This window comes from Triticum urartu, chromosome 1A, assembly GCF_056163025.1.
Source record: "Triticum urartu cultivar PI428250 chromosome 1A, HENAU_Tu73, whole genome shotgun sequence".
In the NCBI taxonomy this organism is placed as follows: Eukaryota; Viridiplantae; Streptophyta; class Magnoliopsida; order Poales; family Poaceae; genus Triticum; species Triticum urartu.
Genome location: NC_141873.1, coordinates 175,181,833 through 175,198,542, shown reverse-complemented (window position 1 = coordinate 175,198,542; position 16,710 = coordinate 175,181,833). Strand labels below are relative to the sequence as shown.

The 16,710-nt window shown below is 45.6% G+C and overlaps 1 protein-coding gene across 1 annotated transcript; it reads left to right on the top strand.

Annotated features, from left to right (window-relative positions):
- Positions 1-12,037: 12,037 nt before the first annotated feature.
- On the top strand, positions 12,038-16,297 carry LOC147990514 (uncharacterized). The gene is made up of 3 exons (XM_087538262.1): positions 12,038-14,038; positions 14,741-15,090; positions 15,718-16,297. Exons 1-3 carry the CDS (start codon positions 12,038-12,040, stop codon positions 16,295-16,297), a joined length of 2,931 nt encoding a protein of 976 aa, XP_087394388.1.
- Positions 16,298-16,710: the final 413 nt, after the last annotated feature.

Below are 16,710 nucleotides of genomic sequence, written 5' to 3'. Positions count from 1 at the left end.
CATACATATCGACACACCCGGGGGCTCTGTTTTAAGTGCAGTGAGAAATGGGGCCATGAACAACAAGATCCAGCTTTTAAATATGACACGGGGTAGTGGTACCAGATGTATCTCATGTCCATAGTAGGGCGAGTCCAACACGTGCTCAAGTCTCCCACATAATCTCATACCTGAAGAGACGTTCATCTCCCCGGCGTGGCCGTCGTCGATCACCCCCGTAAAGCTGGAGCAAGATAGGGCCGGGGTGGGGCGCAAGCAAGCGTTTTCAGGTTCCAGCCCATCCTCCCCACGTTTCCCCTCCAGCTCCTTCATGACCTCCTTGTCTTTATCGAGAGTGAGAGGAGCAGCTTCAGTACGACGGGGATTCAGTAGCGCTACCTTGCCTTCCATTGAGACCCCCAAAATCCCGATTTCAAAGAAAGTATCTCTCGAGTTGCTTCGGTGCCTCTCTTGCTCTGGTTTCATCAGCTCATTACCTTTAAGCTAGAGTCTGCCATGGCGAGGTCTTATTCTTCAACATAATCCAGCGGTCCAGGTGCGTGCGAAAGCGGAAACTCTTCCGGATCTTGTTTATTTGTATTTGCTCATTTCCGATTATGCTTTATTTGTAGATAGCCTTGATGATAGGCTTCGACCTCGACTTCTCTGTTTCTAAGATCCAATGGTGGAATCATTACTCCAAGGCAGGCAAAATTGACCATTTCTAAGTAAGTTCAGCTAGCGTCACCCCGAAGGGAGAAATAGATCTTCTTGTCCGGATGCAGGAAAATAAAGCAATAAGAGATCTAGCAATGACTATGGTCGATAAATCATTTCCTTGGTGGCATTTCCCAAACTTGATTTCCTTTTTATGCACCTGATACCTAATCGATAACGAAGCTGAATGGCTTTTTTCGGTCCAATTCCATCCATTTTTGTTGAAGCAATTCTGACTTGTTCATCGGGAAGTGATCTAGCTCCTGAGATATATGACATTCTTTATCCTTATCTTTTCCTGGTCTTCTCGGCTGGAATCTACAATCTACACCTCTCCAAACACAATATCTTGAGTACCCGGAGAAGTTCTCTTTGTCTTCGAGCTTTTATTCCTCAATCCACTTATTCGTTCCCTTCTTTCATATACCTCCCCACCAATAGATAGAGATAAATGGGAATAACCAAACCACGTCTACAAAATGCCAGTACCATGCAGCTGCTTCAAAGCCAACGTGATGCTTCTTGGTCAGATGACCAAGATATTGGCGAATACCACATACGATCAAGAAAAGAGTACCTATAATCACATGAAAACCATGAAAGCCAGTTGCTAAGAAAAAGGTAGAACCATAAATACTATCCGAAATAGTGGAGGGTGCTTGGTAATATTCCATTCCTTGAAAGCCAGTGGATACTAGAGCCAGTGAAACGGTTGCTACTAAAGCGTAAACTGCTCGTTTTTCCTTCCCCGCGAGTATAGCATGATGAGCCCAAGTTACGGCAGCTCCGGATGAAGGGAGAATAGGGGTATTAAGAAGAGGGATTTCCCAAGGATCTAAAACCCCAATCCCTTTTGGGGGCCAAATACCTCCGATCTCTACCGTAGGTGCCAAAGAAGAATGAGAAGAAGCCCAAAAAAAGCAAAAAGGAACATAACCTCCGAGACTATGAAGAGAATAGAACCATATCGAGGTCCTAATTGTACAGCTTTTGTATGATGCCCTTCCAACGTGGATTCACGTAGAACATCCTGCCACCATACGAACATGGTATAAAGGAGAAATATTAGGCCCAAACTGAGAAGTGTTGCACCCCCTTGAAATGAGTGCATGTACATCACACCTCCTACGGTGGTTGCCAAAGCTCCGAGTGAACCCGAAATAGGCCATGGACTTGGATCTACCAAATGATAAGAATGCCTCTGAGATTCAATCATAAACCACTTTGCCCCGGTTGTATGTAAACCCCCCTTCACCCCCATCCCCTAAAGTGGTAAAGAAGGAGGCTCTTTTTTGTCTCATTAGGACAAACAAATAGGAAGGGATAGTTCTTTCATTGCATTGATAGAAGTGAGACTATCAAAAGATCTCTCTATTATTTAGAGAAAAGAGTTGGCGTGGGTTCTACCAACGAAACGAAGAAGTTTTGGATTGGTTTTTATCATTCGGAACCCTCTCCGTATTAGTAAGAAAAACACACCCAGACTCTTACTTCAATGGTGGGAACAACCTCAGCGGCGTGAACATGAACAATCATTCTATGCAAAATTTCATGTTAGGAAGAATAAGAAGAATCTCATTCATGTGTTCATGCTAACAGAAGAGCGGATCCAATACACATAAGACTTTTTGTCAGGAAATTCCTAATGTAAATGATGAATTTGGGATGTCATTCCCCACAAGTTAGTTGCCCAAGCGCTCCCTAGGAGGGCAGTCTACCACAAGATAGAGTTTGAGCCTGGAGCCAAAGCCCCAACCCCTCCATTTTAGGTTTTTATCTGGAAAGAATTTCAGGAAGTCATATCGGCCAGATAAGCCTCTGACGGCTCCATATTGATTTTTCCCCTGTTTTCTTTCAGAAGAAGCGGGAGCCATTTTGCATTGAAACTCGGTATCAGCAGAGTCATCTCCTGAGAAAGACTTCTTTCTTATTTATACAAGATTTCAGAGAACATAGTGAAGCCCTCAAAGCGCTAACAAAGTCGTAAGTAGAGAAGTTTTCCAAAAAGATACCTCGTTTTTCCATTAAGTGTGCGTTGTCTGATGAAGAATAACGGGGGAGCCAACTCAATAACCTAGCGGAGGAACCGTCCGGACTTGAAACAGCGGATGCAACCCTTGCATTTCGTTCTTTTGTTCTTTACTCTATTTTCGCTTTGGCACTCACTTCCTTTGGAATAAGGGCATTTTTCTTTGCTACTCGTTCCGTTGACCATCAAACAGTTTCTTAATTATGTTATGTCAAATGATGGGAAAAAGGAAGGAGTAATCAAAAAAGACTAGAACTACCCGATCCGTTGAAATACGATACGAAGGAAACGGACTTCAATCCCTCATTCTTATTGTTTGTTCTTCTGATCCCCTTGTTTTTCACTCGCTTAATTCGGAAGAGGAAAACGACAGCAGCTAAAGTGAGAAATAAACAACTGCTCGGAAAGCTTCGGTTTGAGCGTTGGTTTTGATGACAGTGAAGAAAGCTCGCCCAAAAGACGTACATGGAACCAATGATACCAAAAAAAGAATCAAATATGAGGAGAACTGGGTGCATTGGTAAACGGCTCCGCCATAGCTTGTACGACTTCTGAATCCTATTAATGGCGCTCTCCGAATAAATAAGTAGATACAGGCGGACTACATACACGTGCTCTCCGAGTAGGGAAAGTGAGAAATCTACGGTCTTCCATCCGCGGATGTGACAAATCCAATCCAATTTGGTCTTGTCCCGTGGCTCGGACCCGGTCGCGTAAATGCAGCTACCACTACGACGGGATACTCTAGTTATTTACTCTGTTTCAATCCCTATTTGGCCATTCAACAGTAGCGTACGGCCTTTGGAAAGCATCTCTTCCTAGAGGGGACTCCCGCTTGTGATCTTCTTCCTTGGGTCGGAGAAAATAGAACTTACCAATTGGAAATGGAAATGCCGAATGAATTGAACCAAACTACGGAAACTGTGGTTGAGCTTGCCTGTCATCAACGAAGGATGGTTGTGAAGTTGGTGGAAGAAAGCAAACCAATGAATGCAGCTAGTCACCCCGAAAGGCGAGCCCATGTCTTTTGAGAAACTGACACAACCTGTTGTGTTGACTTATCTTATACTAAGGGTCCGTCCCAGCCAACAAGGGATTTCTCAAAATTCTAGGATGAAACAGCATCATATCTCAGCTTGATTATGAGAGAGATTGAAGTGAAAGAACCCGGTTTCAGAGCATGGAAACGGAAAAGAATGAGGTGAAAGGGCCGACCCATGCGGCCCACTTAGAATGTGCTTTGACTTCCCCAGGTTGTACAATAGCACTATTTTCTGGACCCAAGTTCGAAAGGATTAGGGCACTGGATTGAAGAATAGCTCAGTCCGATAGAAACTTAGGTTGGGCTAGCGGAGGGATGAGTGGAGCTTCTGTATGACATGTACTGGTGTTTCATTAGTCCCTTGATCGGGTACCCGAAGCTCGCTTTGAGGAAGCAGTGCCATTTGGTTCTTCCTTCTTTCACGTCCATCCGCGAATGATTTGAGAATTCTTTTCATCACTGTTTGGGTCGCAGACTTGACCGTTGTCTATAGAAAGAAAGTGCTCACTCGTTTTCTGTTTGTTTTCATGTGCGCATACACTCAGCCTAATTTAGTAAGTGTGAAGTGGAAGGGAGAGTACGGGTGAAAGCCCACTACCTTCCGGATAAAAGATATGCTCGATTTATAGATAGCTTTGCTTCACTATATAGCGTGGGACGAATTGATAAGCTCTGAATGCAGGAAGGGAAACCTTAGAGCTTTCTTCGCTTATCTTCCCAAGCAGACCATATGATTCTCATTATTCTATTTCTCTGTCTTTCCAACCAGCATTCCCGCTTATTCTGATTGGAGTGATGTGTGGTACCAGGGATAATGCAATTGATGGTGCTTGTGGCCCCACGGAATGACCGTATAAAAGGAAATAGGCAGCAAGGGAGTTGGGTAGACTAAAGATACTGCCTTTAGCCCTCTGCGGCCTTTTTTTTGAAGTCGAGTCGTAAGGAAAGATCGATAGGATTTGGTCCATTTGGTGTCCTTCCAGACGGAGAAGCGAGAACCCTTTCTGCTTTGACCACTTGCCCTCCTGGCACAGATGTGGAAAAGGTCTCAGTTGCGGAATCAAATATGAATGAAGTTAGAACAATCAGCGTAAGCTCTTTCTCTAGGGCCACTATCAATAATGACAAGAACTCTTACCAACTAGCTTAACGCATCCGGTCTCCTTCTCCTTCGTACCCCTAGCGGATATGAATAATAGGAAGAAACAGGTCCTTTCTAAAGGCGGGCATTAGACCAGAGTTTCGTGAGCCGGAGAAGATCGATAAAGCTTAGAACTTGCTCGTTTGCAGGAGGAGGCGGTGGTATGACTCCGTCCGTTGAACGAGCATTTCGTGCCACATGTTCGGCGTCCACATCCACTACCATTTTCTGATCCTAGTATCTATAGCAAAATCGCTATTTGCCTCACTCTATAGAAGGCCTCCCGTATGTAAGATCACCAACCAAGTTCCTTTCTTCTTTTGTTTGTGCCATCTTTACCAACTTCTACTTCTTGGCTGGCTTGATGCTTACAGGTCTTGCCTCTGCTGATACTGGTCATGGGGACAAGAACTCCGTGGGAAGAGAGCAGATACCAATCCTAAACAACCCTTAGAATGGCCTCATCCAAACGGATGATTGTCATTGATAAGACGGGCAGGTGGTATGTTGATACTGAGCCGCTTCCCCTGTAGTTGTTAGCTCGTTCTTGACAAATCCGATCGGGTCTTCATAATCTGGAGTAAAAGGATTCGAACCTTTGCATGCTGATACCAAAAACCGATGCCTTACCACTTGGCTATACTCCAAACAAACGGTAGGTTCCTGGAGAACCGTGGAAACTAGTTAGTTCAAATCGAACTCAAAAGAAATGCGCATTATCTACGCCTTTTTTTGATTCACCAAGACCCACCTGATACAAATGAATAGTGGGAGTTCTTTCTTACGAATATAAATGGAGGAAATATCCCTAGTACCTTTGTCCTCTGCAAAGATCATAAGATCAGATGGAGTTGGATTGATTTCTCGCATCTACTAGATCAGAGATCAGAGTCAGGGGACTCTCGTAAGTGAGCCTAAGTAAGTAGTGTGGTTCGAGCGGATCAGTCACCGCTGAGTTCTGCTTTCCTCGCAGAGTTGGTTTTAGCCGGAACCGCGCTCTTGCCTTCTTCTTGTGCCCCTTGATTATTGATCTGAATTCAAGTTAGATTAGAGAATACCGGTGCCTTTTGATCCACCCTTAGGTTTGAAAACTGTGGAGGTTCAGTTACAAAATGCAGTTTATGAGGCTGCTTTGTATGCCAGTGTGCAGGAAGGAGAGTTGGAAGATATACCTAGATCCCCCAATAGAGAAAAGAGCGAGCAGGTTACCTACTCTTGTGGTGGATGGCGGCACTAGAAGTTGATGCTTTTTATGGACGGACATAGAAATTCGATTTCCAATAGAGCTGCAAACGCTACTGTAAGCTGAAGACGAATGCTGGCCAAAAGTAAGCAAAGCAGGAGAGGCGTCGTTTCCTTTAGTTGGTCAACCAACAGGTCTCCTCACTCTAGCATTTCTTCTTTGTTCGGTCGCAAGGCAGGGAAATGGAGGATTTGTTTCTGCTCTGTCCTTTACCGCATCGATGGATTCAATTTCAGTGGATAGAGCTCAACCTGTTGCCATCGTCATTTCAATCACAATTCACTTGGTAGGTAGACGCTTGTTCCGACCTCCATAGTGGCACTTTGACCTTTTCTCAACAACATCTACTTCTAATCTTCTTGAACAGCCCTCTTGTCATTTGACCCAGAATTGAACGAGATGACACCCACCAATATCTTCCAACACAGGATCTCCCTTACAGGGCCGTCCTTCTCTCTTTCTTCCCAAGAACATCGGGGGTCTGTTCTCTGAACGAGTCAGCACCAGCCCCGTTACCAATACGGGGATCTCGGCCATGAGAACTTGTAGAACTTGTCTCTTGAATTGCATCCCCCCCTAGGCCGACCAACTAAGTAGGACCCACTTAGCAAAACAGGTCTATAGGGCGCTAGGGAAGGGGTATAGAATGGTACTTGAATCTATCTATAGACATAGGATCCCCCAGCCACAGGAATCCATTGGTTTCTGTCTCAATTCGTCATTTGAACTGAAACTAACCACGAAGGGAAAAGAAAAGAAGGATTCTAGTTTGCCACTACTTGGACTCAACTTGGACTTTCGGAGGAGAAAACCATTTCCATTAATATATGACTCAGTCATAGCCAAGAGATCATCATTCTAATAACAAGGATCTAGTTTATATATCTCGAATTGGGTTCCATAAGATGCCAAAATAGTGGAAGTACCATCACGTCTACCTAAAGCAAATGGTTTCTATAGATTGAAAAATGGTTTCTATAGAATGAGATATAGTCGAATGTACCTTTAATACTTCACGTGCATTCTTCGCTTATAAATTTAGCCAAGATCCAAACATCTCAATCTCTTCATACGTTCTTCCTGTTGAACTCTTCTTTTCGCTCAACAAATGCAAGTTCGTCAGGGTTTGGTTACTAGTTTTCTTGGAAGGGTTTTCTCCCTTGATCTTTTCCCTTGTTTTATGATTGGAATGAAAGTAGGATTGTTTATCCAATCCAAACTATTTATTGAGGGAAAGTAAGATCAATAGTTGGCCCTATTGTCTGTGCTCTGTTCTGTTAAGGATTTCTGTATTGGAAACATAGGCATCCTGCTATTCCCTGCTCTAGTTTCAGTTCAGTCATAAACCTATTACCCGGGTCCTTTGATACTTGATTTCCTGGGTCAACGGTACCTAGATTCCCCTTTGGCTTGATCTTACCTTGGATTTCTGATTGGAATACAGATTGGATAAACAAGAGGAACTTGGAAAAGAGGGTTGGCCAAAGCATAACGATAGTGCATTCAATCGATTCCACTCTAGTTTTTCATATCTTTTCCCTCAATAAATAGTTTATATATGAAAGAAAGTGCCAACTTATTGTTCTTGGAATGCTGATTTCCATGGATTTCTTCTTGGCATATCCCCCCTGATTTGATGACCTGGCTAAAACACCTGTTCCTTTTTTCTGGAATTGCTGCCGAAAGCCTATTTGCAGCATCCATAGAAATACGTGTTAGTACTCAATTTCTTTGATTTTCATTTGATGAAGTGAAGACACTTATCTATATACCATTTATAGAGTGGTAGAGTAATCTTGCAATGCGGCATGAATTGGATGACTTAATAGTTTTCTGCAGTTTAGTACTAACATGCCTGTGTGGTGAACTAACTACCTTGGGAAGCAACAAATATGCCCCCAATCACGCTGCCTATGTGAACAAATTCTAAAACTTTGCATAAGCAGCTTAATTAAGTAGAAAAACCTAATCGATAGCCTACTACTTATACTTCTTACTTTCACTTTGATTTATACTTTGACTTTCGATACCTCTCCCCTAGTGTACTCGAGAGCTTGAAGGGGAAGACAGACTAGAAGACTTCCACACCATAACTTCCTTCCTTGGCTGACTGCCTGGCCTTCAAGAAACTCGAAAAACTGTAATAACTCACTTCACTATGATAACTATCTTTCGAACAGGACTACTACTTAAAGGCTAAAAAGACCTACCGTGACTGGCTCACTTGCTTGAAGGACTAATGAAAACACGTCGAACTAGCTAAAAGGACGTAAGCTAACAGCGAAACTCAAACAAAAACGGATGCTGACTCCGATATAGATATTGAGGATTTTCTACAAGCCGCCGCCTCACCCTGCTCGCTTACTTCCCACATGCTTGCTTAACTCACTATCTTTTGGGGTAATACACTGTATAGATAGGAAAGAGATAAATGAAAGAAAAAGAAGATAGAAATGAATTGATAGAGTTAGATGATGTCACTAGCTTCAATGAAAGGACTAACGAGAACTTTGAAAGTTCTTCCTATCAGCATTAGTCAGCTTTCGAGTCCTTCAAGCGAGTGCCGCAGGGAAAGGAAGAGTATTTCATCATGGCCATTTATTAGGACTACTTGGATAAGTTAGGACAGTTTCTCTAAGGCCAACTGTTGAGTTAGTCGGTTCATAGGTTGTCGCAAAATATGGGTGTAGGAAGCCTGGACTCTGATTACCGATTATGAAAGCGAGGACTCTTTTTCTCTCTCCCCATTAACGGAAAACTATCTTAACCTCCTTCAGCAAGTTCGTTATCTACAAGTAAGTTAGAGAATTCCTGTTCTCAAGCTAGTTATCTTATACAAGACTTTTCTATAAGGCCTGCAAGCAGGTTCAGGTGGAAGCAGGAAAGTAACACCACCTGGTTTTCTCACGGGTGTAACTCTTTCTCTTTTGCCCTTTATGCCAGCCTGTTCCCTAAGTAGGATAAGTTCATTGTGTTATTACAGGTAGTATTGCTCTCAAAGCTAGGAAGGAAAGGTAAGGAGCAAGCTTATTTACTAAGATCCTAGCGAGTGGAATACTTTGAACGAGCAGGGGAGCGAGCGGAGTACTTTACGCAAGTAGTGGTTTACCAGGAACTCGTATAAGAGCTAGTCATATAGTCCTTGAAGCATTATTCCTTTTATCGGTAGGGCTGTTAGCAAGGAGTTTGAAGCTTGAGTACTTTCAGCTTTCCTGTTTTAGCTAGGAATGAAGTTGGTTCAGAGGTGTCAAGTAGAGAGGTTAGATCTTCTCTTCCTTCTCATACTGCGAGTAATATCTCTACTACACTTTCCACTTTATGTAGATAGACAGGCTTCGAGAAGCCTTCTTTCTTTCTAGAGTCTGTACTCGGACTAGTTGCTTTCGCACGTGCTTGTATGATTGTATGACTTGAGTGTCGGGTCATGTGACCCCTATCTGTATGAACATGTTATGTATGGCTCTCTGGAGCCTTTAAATAAAGTACTTGAGTTGTAGAGTTTTGTTGTGATGCCATGTTGTATGTACTCATATCGCGCATATTGTGTGTATGATTGAAATGCTTGGTATGAGTGGGATCTGACAATCTAGTTGTTTATCCTTGGCAGCCTTTCTTATGGGGAAATGTAGTCTAGTGTTCCTCGAGCCATAGTAGTCCGCTACAGCCCGGTTCACCGGAGTCCTGCTAGCCCAGCACTACTGCTCAGGACACTTGACTCGCCGGCATGTGTTTCACTTCGTTCCTATGTTTGTCCCTTCGGGGAAATGTCACGCGGTGATGTCCAGAGTCCTGCCTAGCCTGCTACAGCCCGGGTTCCCCGGAGTCCTGTTAGCCCAGTGCTACAGCCCGGAATCACTCGCTGATGACCGACATGCTCGATGTGATTCATGTATGCCTGTCTCCATAGGTCTGTGCCGCTTTGGGTTCACGACTAGCCATGTCGGCCCGGGTTCTCTATCATATGGATGCTAGCGACACTATCATATACGTGAGCCAAAAGGCGCAAACGGTCCCGGGCCATGGTAAGGCGACACCCGTGGGATACCGTGCATGAGGCCGCAAAGTGATATGAGGTGTTACCGGCTAGATGAATGTGACCTGGAATCGGGGTCCTGACATTACCTATATCATGCATTTTTGTACCTTGAACCAAAACATGGGTTGCTTGCGAGTACATTCAAAGTACTCATTGGCTTGCCACTGGTTATTTAATTGGCCAGGCATGGAAGAACAGGAGTTCGAAGAAGAGTTCTTTGGAGACGAACATGCGAACTAGGACGTTTCCCAGTCACAATGCCTGTAGGGTTAAGGCAGATGGCATGGGTTCTACTTATCGATGGCATGGAAGAACATGCGAACTAGGACGCTGCTTGTGTTTCATTTGATGTTCAGCCCTTAAGGCTTTATCAATGTAAGACTTGACCATAATGGTCATAATTTGTGTAAGACGGTATGTATGGATGTAAGACTCTTGATCTCTGGGATCACTGTGCACGTGCATTCGGTGATCTCGACTTATGAGTCGGGGTCCCCACAGAGCTGGTATCAGAGCCATCCTGACTGTAGGAAGCCTTAGTTAGCATGGGCGTTAGTTAGCTTGAGACCATCTAAACTTCTCTTCTTTTCTAAAGCTTACCCAACCCAAGTTATATTTCCCTTATTGACCTCTCCCATTCAACCTTTGTAGATGGCTGCCGTACCTGAAGACTTCCTGACCACAGGATTTCCCATGCTTCTCGAGGATAGCCTCAAGAAGTGCCAGTTTCACCGAGCCCCCATTTTCGCCTACCATGAGCATTGGATCAATGACACCGAGACAGAGTATCATGTGGAAGTGATCGTGAAGGCCAATGACTCTCCAACAAGCTGGTTCTTCGAGGGACCCCAAATGGCAACATTGGTTCTTGCCGTCGAGACAGCAACCCTCAAGGCACTCACCCGCCTCCGAGACCTTCTTCCAGAGATGGCAGACGATTTGGCAACCCGTTTCTTGTCTTATCGGAAGGAAGGTGAGGATGAGAGCAGTGCACTAGCTCCACCATTAGAAGGACTTCCACTCCGATTCCAGACCTACTTCAGCCTTTGTGCCTATAGTTTGGCACAACACTTGGCCTCTGAATCAATGGAACTCCGAAAGGAACTTCATGAGACCAAGGCACTTCTTCTTCAAGCACAAGAGAAGACGGATAGGATCAAGAAGGAAGGTGCTCCCCCTGGCCAGCCAGCAATCGCATACCGAGGCGGAAGACCCCCAAAGGATGGAGAACCACCACAGCAACACCGGATGAGCGCAAAGGAATACCGCAAGCTCTTCGCACCACCGACAAAGCAACGCCGTGTTGAGCTCCTCCACTCCCCCACCCCTTCAAGTGAAGAGGAAAGTCAGGCCACCGATGATGAGGAGGAAGACCCAGAAGAGCCAGACTACGCGACCGAGCATTCCACCACTTAGGCATCATTCGCAACCCGGATATGCCCGTTAGTAACCCCTACGATAGGATAGGTCGTGTACCCCTATGCGAAGTCGAGTCCTTGTAATGGTTCATATGAAACCATGTAGTATTGTGTTTGCTTTTGATGTGTTTGATGGACGTCGTACTTTCCTTCGGGAACTTGTAAGCGACTACATCACCCATTTGGATATTAATGAATGTGTTTGGCCTTTTGGCCCTTGCATGAAAACAATTAGTTTCATACCAACCCCCTTACTAGGCGTCCCATCTATATTGCTTTCCCCATATTTCCCAATCATGAGACCTTGATCGCTCCAACAGGGTGCCTGTTGTAACTCGTACTGGTACCTCTACCCAGCAGCAAGAAGCCGGAGAAGGAGCCAGTCAGGACCAAACCCAAGGACAAGCTCCACCACCGCCACCACCTCCAAACATGGACATGGCTCAGCTTCTCCAAGCCTTCCGAGAGGAACGCCAAGCCAACACTGCAGCCCTCCAGATGATTGCTCAAGTTGTCAATCGCCAGCCGGTGGGAAACGGCAATGGACGTTCCACGTTGGTGGAGTTCAATAAGCATGCACCACCCACCTTCATCGAGACTGCTGAACCCCTGGATGCACACGACTGGGTCCGCACCATTGAGGATCTATTGGAACTAGTCGGATGCACTGAGGACCGTGAGAAGGTGGCATATGCTGCTCACTGTCTCGGGGGAACTGCTAGAGCTTGGTGGGATGGATTCAAGGCCATGCATGCTGAGCAAAACATCACTTGGAATAACTTCAAGGCAGAATTCCGCAAGGCCCACATTCCTTCCGGAATCATGGCCATCAAGAAGCGTGAGTTCCGAGCCCTGAAGGAAGGTAGTAGCACTGTCAAGGAGTACATGCAGAAGTTCAGTGTTCTCTCAAGGTATGCCCCTGAAGATGTCAGCACTGATGCTGCCAAAAGGGAGCGCTTCATGGAAGGCCTTAACCAGACTCTGCAGTACTCGCTTGTTGTGTGTGACTGCCCGACCTTTCCTGATCTGGTGAACAAGGCACTCATGCTTGAAGACAAGCGACATGCTTTGGATGATACCCATAACCGCAAGATGATTAGCAATGGTAGCTCCAGCAACCAGAAGCCTCGCCCGTGGCAGCCCGCCCCGATCAAGCCAACCTATCAGCAGCCAAGAGCTCCTGCACCCCGCGCCAACTATCCACCTCAGCAGTATGCCAACCCCAGGCCAGCTTACAACAACCCCAATAACAATGCCGGCAAGAGCAGCAACCCCAATCTAGTCACTTGCTTCAGATGTGGTCAGGCAGGACACTACTCCAAGTATTGCCCCAACAAGAAGCTCGACACCCCGTGCCCCAATGCACAGAATCGAGGACAAGGCCGTGGAATGCAACCAAGGAACCAAGCTCCCCGCAACCCGCCCAACAACGGCAAGGGTCGTGTAAATCATGTCACTCCAGAAGAAGCCCAGGAAGACCCGGACGTCGTGCTGGGTACGTTCCTTGTCAACTCAGCACCTGCAACTGTCTTGCTTGATTCTAGAGCCACGCATTCATTTGTCACCCAAAAGTTTGCATTAAAAAGTGGCATGACCCCTACACCCCTGAATAACCCTATGGTGGTACAAACCCCCGGAGCAGAGATGAGAGCTAAGATAGGATGTAAAGGAGTCGGGATTGTCATTAATGCGGTAGACTTCCAAGCAGACCTTATCATCTTAAGATCGCAAGGCTTGGATGTGATCTTAGGAATGGATTGGCTCATCAAGCACCAAGGCTTGTTAGATTGTGCCAACCAGACCGTCACTATGACCAACGACCAAGGAGTCGAAGTTAAGTTTGCTCCCAACCCCTCCTCTGCTCAAGGTGCCCAAGTCAACTGTCTGTCAGAAGTTGGATTGGAGCAAGTGCCGGTAGTATGCAAATACCCCGATGGCTTTCCTGATGAGCTACCGGGAATGCCTCCTGACCGAGACATTGAGTTCATCATCGAGCTCATGCCCGGAGCAGGACCCATTTATAAGAAGCCTTATAGAATGGGATCGGAAGAGTTAGCAGAGTTGAAGAAGCAACTGGAAGAGCAATTGAGGAAGGGATTTATCCGCCCTAGTGCCTCCCCTTGGGGATCACCTATTCTGTTTGTGGCAAAGAAGGACGGTACCATCCGCTTATGCATTGACTACTGCTCCCTCAATGAAGTTACAATCAAGAACAAGTATCCACTTCCCAAGATTGAAGATCTGTTTGATCAACTCAATGTGGCCAAGGTGTTCTCCAAGATTGACCTTAGATCTGGGTACTACCAGCTAAAAATCAGACCCCAAGATATTCCCAAGACGGCATTTGTAACCAGATATGGCCTGTATGAGTGCATGGTCATGTCCTTTGGATTGACCAATGCCCCAGCTTACTTCATGTATCTCATGAATAAGGTCTTCATGGAATATTTGGACAAGTTTTTCATTGTCTTCATTGATGACATTCTTGTCTTCTCGAAGACGGAAGAAGAGCACGAGCAACACTTGAGGATGGTCCTAGACAAGCTTCGAGAGCACCAACTATATGCCAAGTTCAGCAAGTGCGAATTTTGGCTACGCGAAGTTGGGTTCATGGGTCATGTTTTGACTGAAGAAGGATTGTCGGTCGATCCCACTAAGATTGAAGCCGTGACTGAATGGCAATCCCCAAGCAATGTGAAGGAAGTCAGAAGCTTCCTCGGACTCGCGGGATATTACCGCAAGTTCGTTGAAGGATTCTCAAGCATTGCACGACCCATGACTCAGCTCTTGAAGAAGGACAAGAAGTTTGAATGGACGCCGAAGTGTGAAGAAGGCTTCCAGGAGCTGAAGAAGAGATTGACCACCGCCCCAGTTCTGGCCACACCAGATATAAACAAGGAGTTTGTGATATATTGTGATGCGTCAAGAACCGGACTGGCAGGTGTTCTGATGCAAGAAGGAAGAGTCGTAGCTTACCTTTCAAGGAAACTACGGCCTCATGAAGACAACTATGCTACTCATGACCTCGAGTTGGCAGCTGTAGTTCATGCCCTGAAAACATGGCGACATTACCTCCTAGGCAAGCGGTGTGAGATATACACGGATCACAAAAGTCTGAAGTATATTTTCACTCAGAAGGAATTGAACATGAGGCAGAGAAGGTGGCTAGAGTTGATCAAGGATTATGACCTCAGTGTTCAATACCACCCTGGGAAGGCTAATGTGGTAGCAGATGCATTAAGTAGCAAGGCTTGTTCCTTGAATGCTATGCTTAAGGAAAGGCTACCCGACTTGTATGTAGAAGTTAAAAGCTTCGGGTTGGAACTGGTTGCACCAGGATTCTTAGCCAACCTTGAAGTCAAGCCTACCCTGATGGATGATATTAAGGAAGCTCAGAAGGGACACGGAAGTATTGAAGGCATCAAGAGGAAGACCAAGGCAGGCAAGGCCCCAGCATTCTCAGAGGATGAGCAAGGAATTGTGTGGTTTGGGAATCGCATTTGCGTACCCAACAAGATTGAGCTCAAGAATTTGATCTTGCAAGAAGCTCATGACACCCCGTATTCCATCCACCCTGGAGGAACCAAGATGTATCAAGACCTAAAGGAAAGATTCTGGTGGCATGGCATGAAGAGAGAGATAGCCACTTTCGTCGCTAAGTGTGACATATGCCAAAGGGTCAAAGCTGAACATCAGCGACCCGCTGGATTGTTACAGCCTCTCAAGGTGCCTAAATGGAAATGGGATAAAGTCGGAATGGACTTCATCACTAGATTACCCAGGTCAAATAAGGGACATGACTCCATCTGGGTAATAGTCGACCATTTGACCAAAGTAGCCCATTTCATTCCTGTCAAAACGACTTACAAGGGAAACCAGCTAGCCAGCCTCTACATCAACAGAATCGTAAGCCTTCATGGTGTTCCCAAGGAGATTGTGTCAGACCAAGGAACCCAGTTTACCTCAAGGTTCTGGAAGAAGTTCCAAGAGACCATGGGGACCAAGTTGTCCTTCAGCACTGCTTTCCACCCACAGACCGGAGGTCAGACAGAATGAGTGAATCAGATACTCGAAGACATGCTCCAAGCCTGTGTCTTAGCATATGGAGCTAGGTGGGAAGATTGCCTCCCTTTCGCCGAGTTCTCCTACAACAACAGTTATCAGTCAAGCCTCCAGATGGCACCATTTGAGGTGTTGTATGGGCGCAAGTGCCGCACACCCCTCAATTGGTCAGAAACCGGAGAAGGACTAGTCTTTGGGCCCGATATCCTCCCTGAAGCAGAAGAACAAGTCCATCTTGTCAGAGAGCGTTTGAAAACTACCAAGTCAAGGCAGAAGAGCTACGTTGACTCACGTCGGAGACGCATGACCTTCCGAGTTGGAGACCATGTCTATCTCCGGGTCACACCTCTCAAGGGAACCCAGCGTTTCCATGTCAAAGGAAAGCTCGCCCCAAGATACATCGGCCCCTTCAAGATCACTGACCGACAAGGAGAAGTAGCTTACCAGCTGGAACTGCCACCTGAACTATCCGATGTGCACAACATATTCCACGTGTCACAACTCCGGAAGTGTCTCCAAGTCCCAGGCAAGCCTAATCTTTACAAGGACGTCAATCACCAAGCCATTGACCTTCAGCCTGATTTGACTTACCGTGAGAGGCCCATCTGCATTTTGGATGAGGCTGAGTGACGCACTCGAAGCCGCACCATCAAGTACTTCAAGGTCCAGTGGAGCAACCACACTAAAGCAGAAGCAACCTGGGAACGTGAAGACTACCTTAGATCCGAGTTTCCGTATCTCTTTAAAGCCTAGTTTAGGAATCTCAGGGACGAGATTCTTGTAAGGGGGGTAGGTCTGTCACACCCTGCATTTTGTAGCATGTCATTTGCATTAATAAAGCAAGAAAAGTTGGGCCAACAAAAACTTTTGCATTATTTTGCTTTTATTTTGGAATTGATTTTCTCTCTGTGATTTTTCAAGTGCTCTTTAAAGTCAACTACTCCACCTTCTGTACTTCATCTCCTTGCCCCAAACTTCTGCCCAATGATCATGCCATGTGTATAGTACAATATAGTATTTTCTTACAAAAATAATTTGGCCAA

What these genes read in the sequence shown, in the direction of transcription:
- LOC147990514 (XM_087538262.1), top strand. Translation starts at nt 12,038, where the DNA reads ATGGACATGGCTCAGCTTCTCCAAGCCTTCCGAGAGGAACGCCAAGCC. An exon ending in TCATGTATCTCATGAATAAG is followed by an intron (nt 14,039 to 14,740) that starts GTCTTCATGGAA and finishes ATTTTCACTCAG; the next exon opens with AAGGAATTGAACATGAGGCA. An exon ending in GATGAGCAAGGAATTGTGTG is followed by an intron (nt 15,091 to 15,717) that starts GTTTGGGAATCG and finishes ATATGGAGCTAG; the next exon opens with GTGGGAAGATTGCCTCCCTT.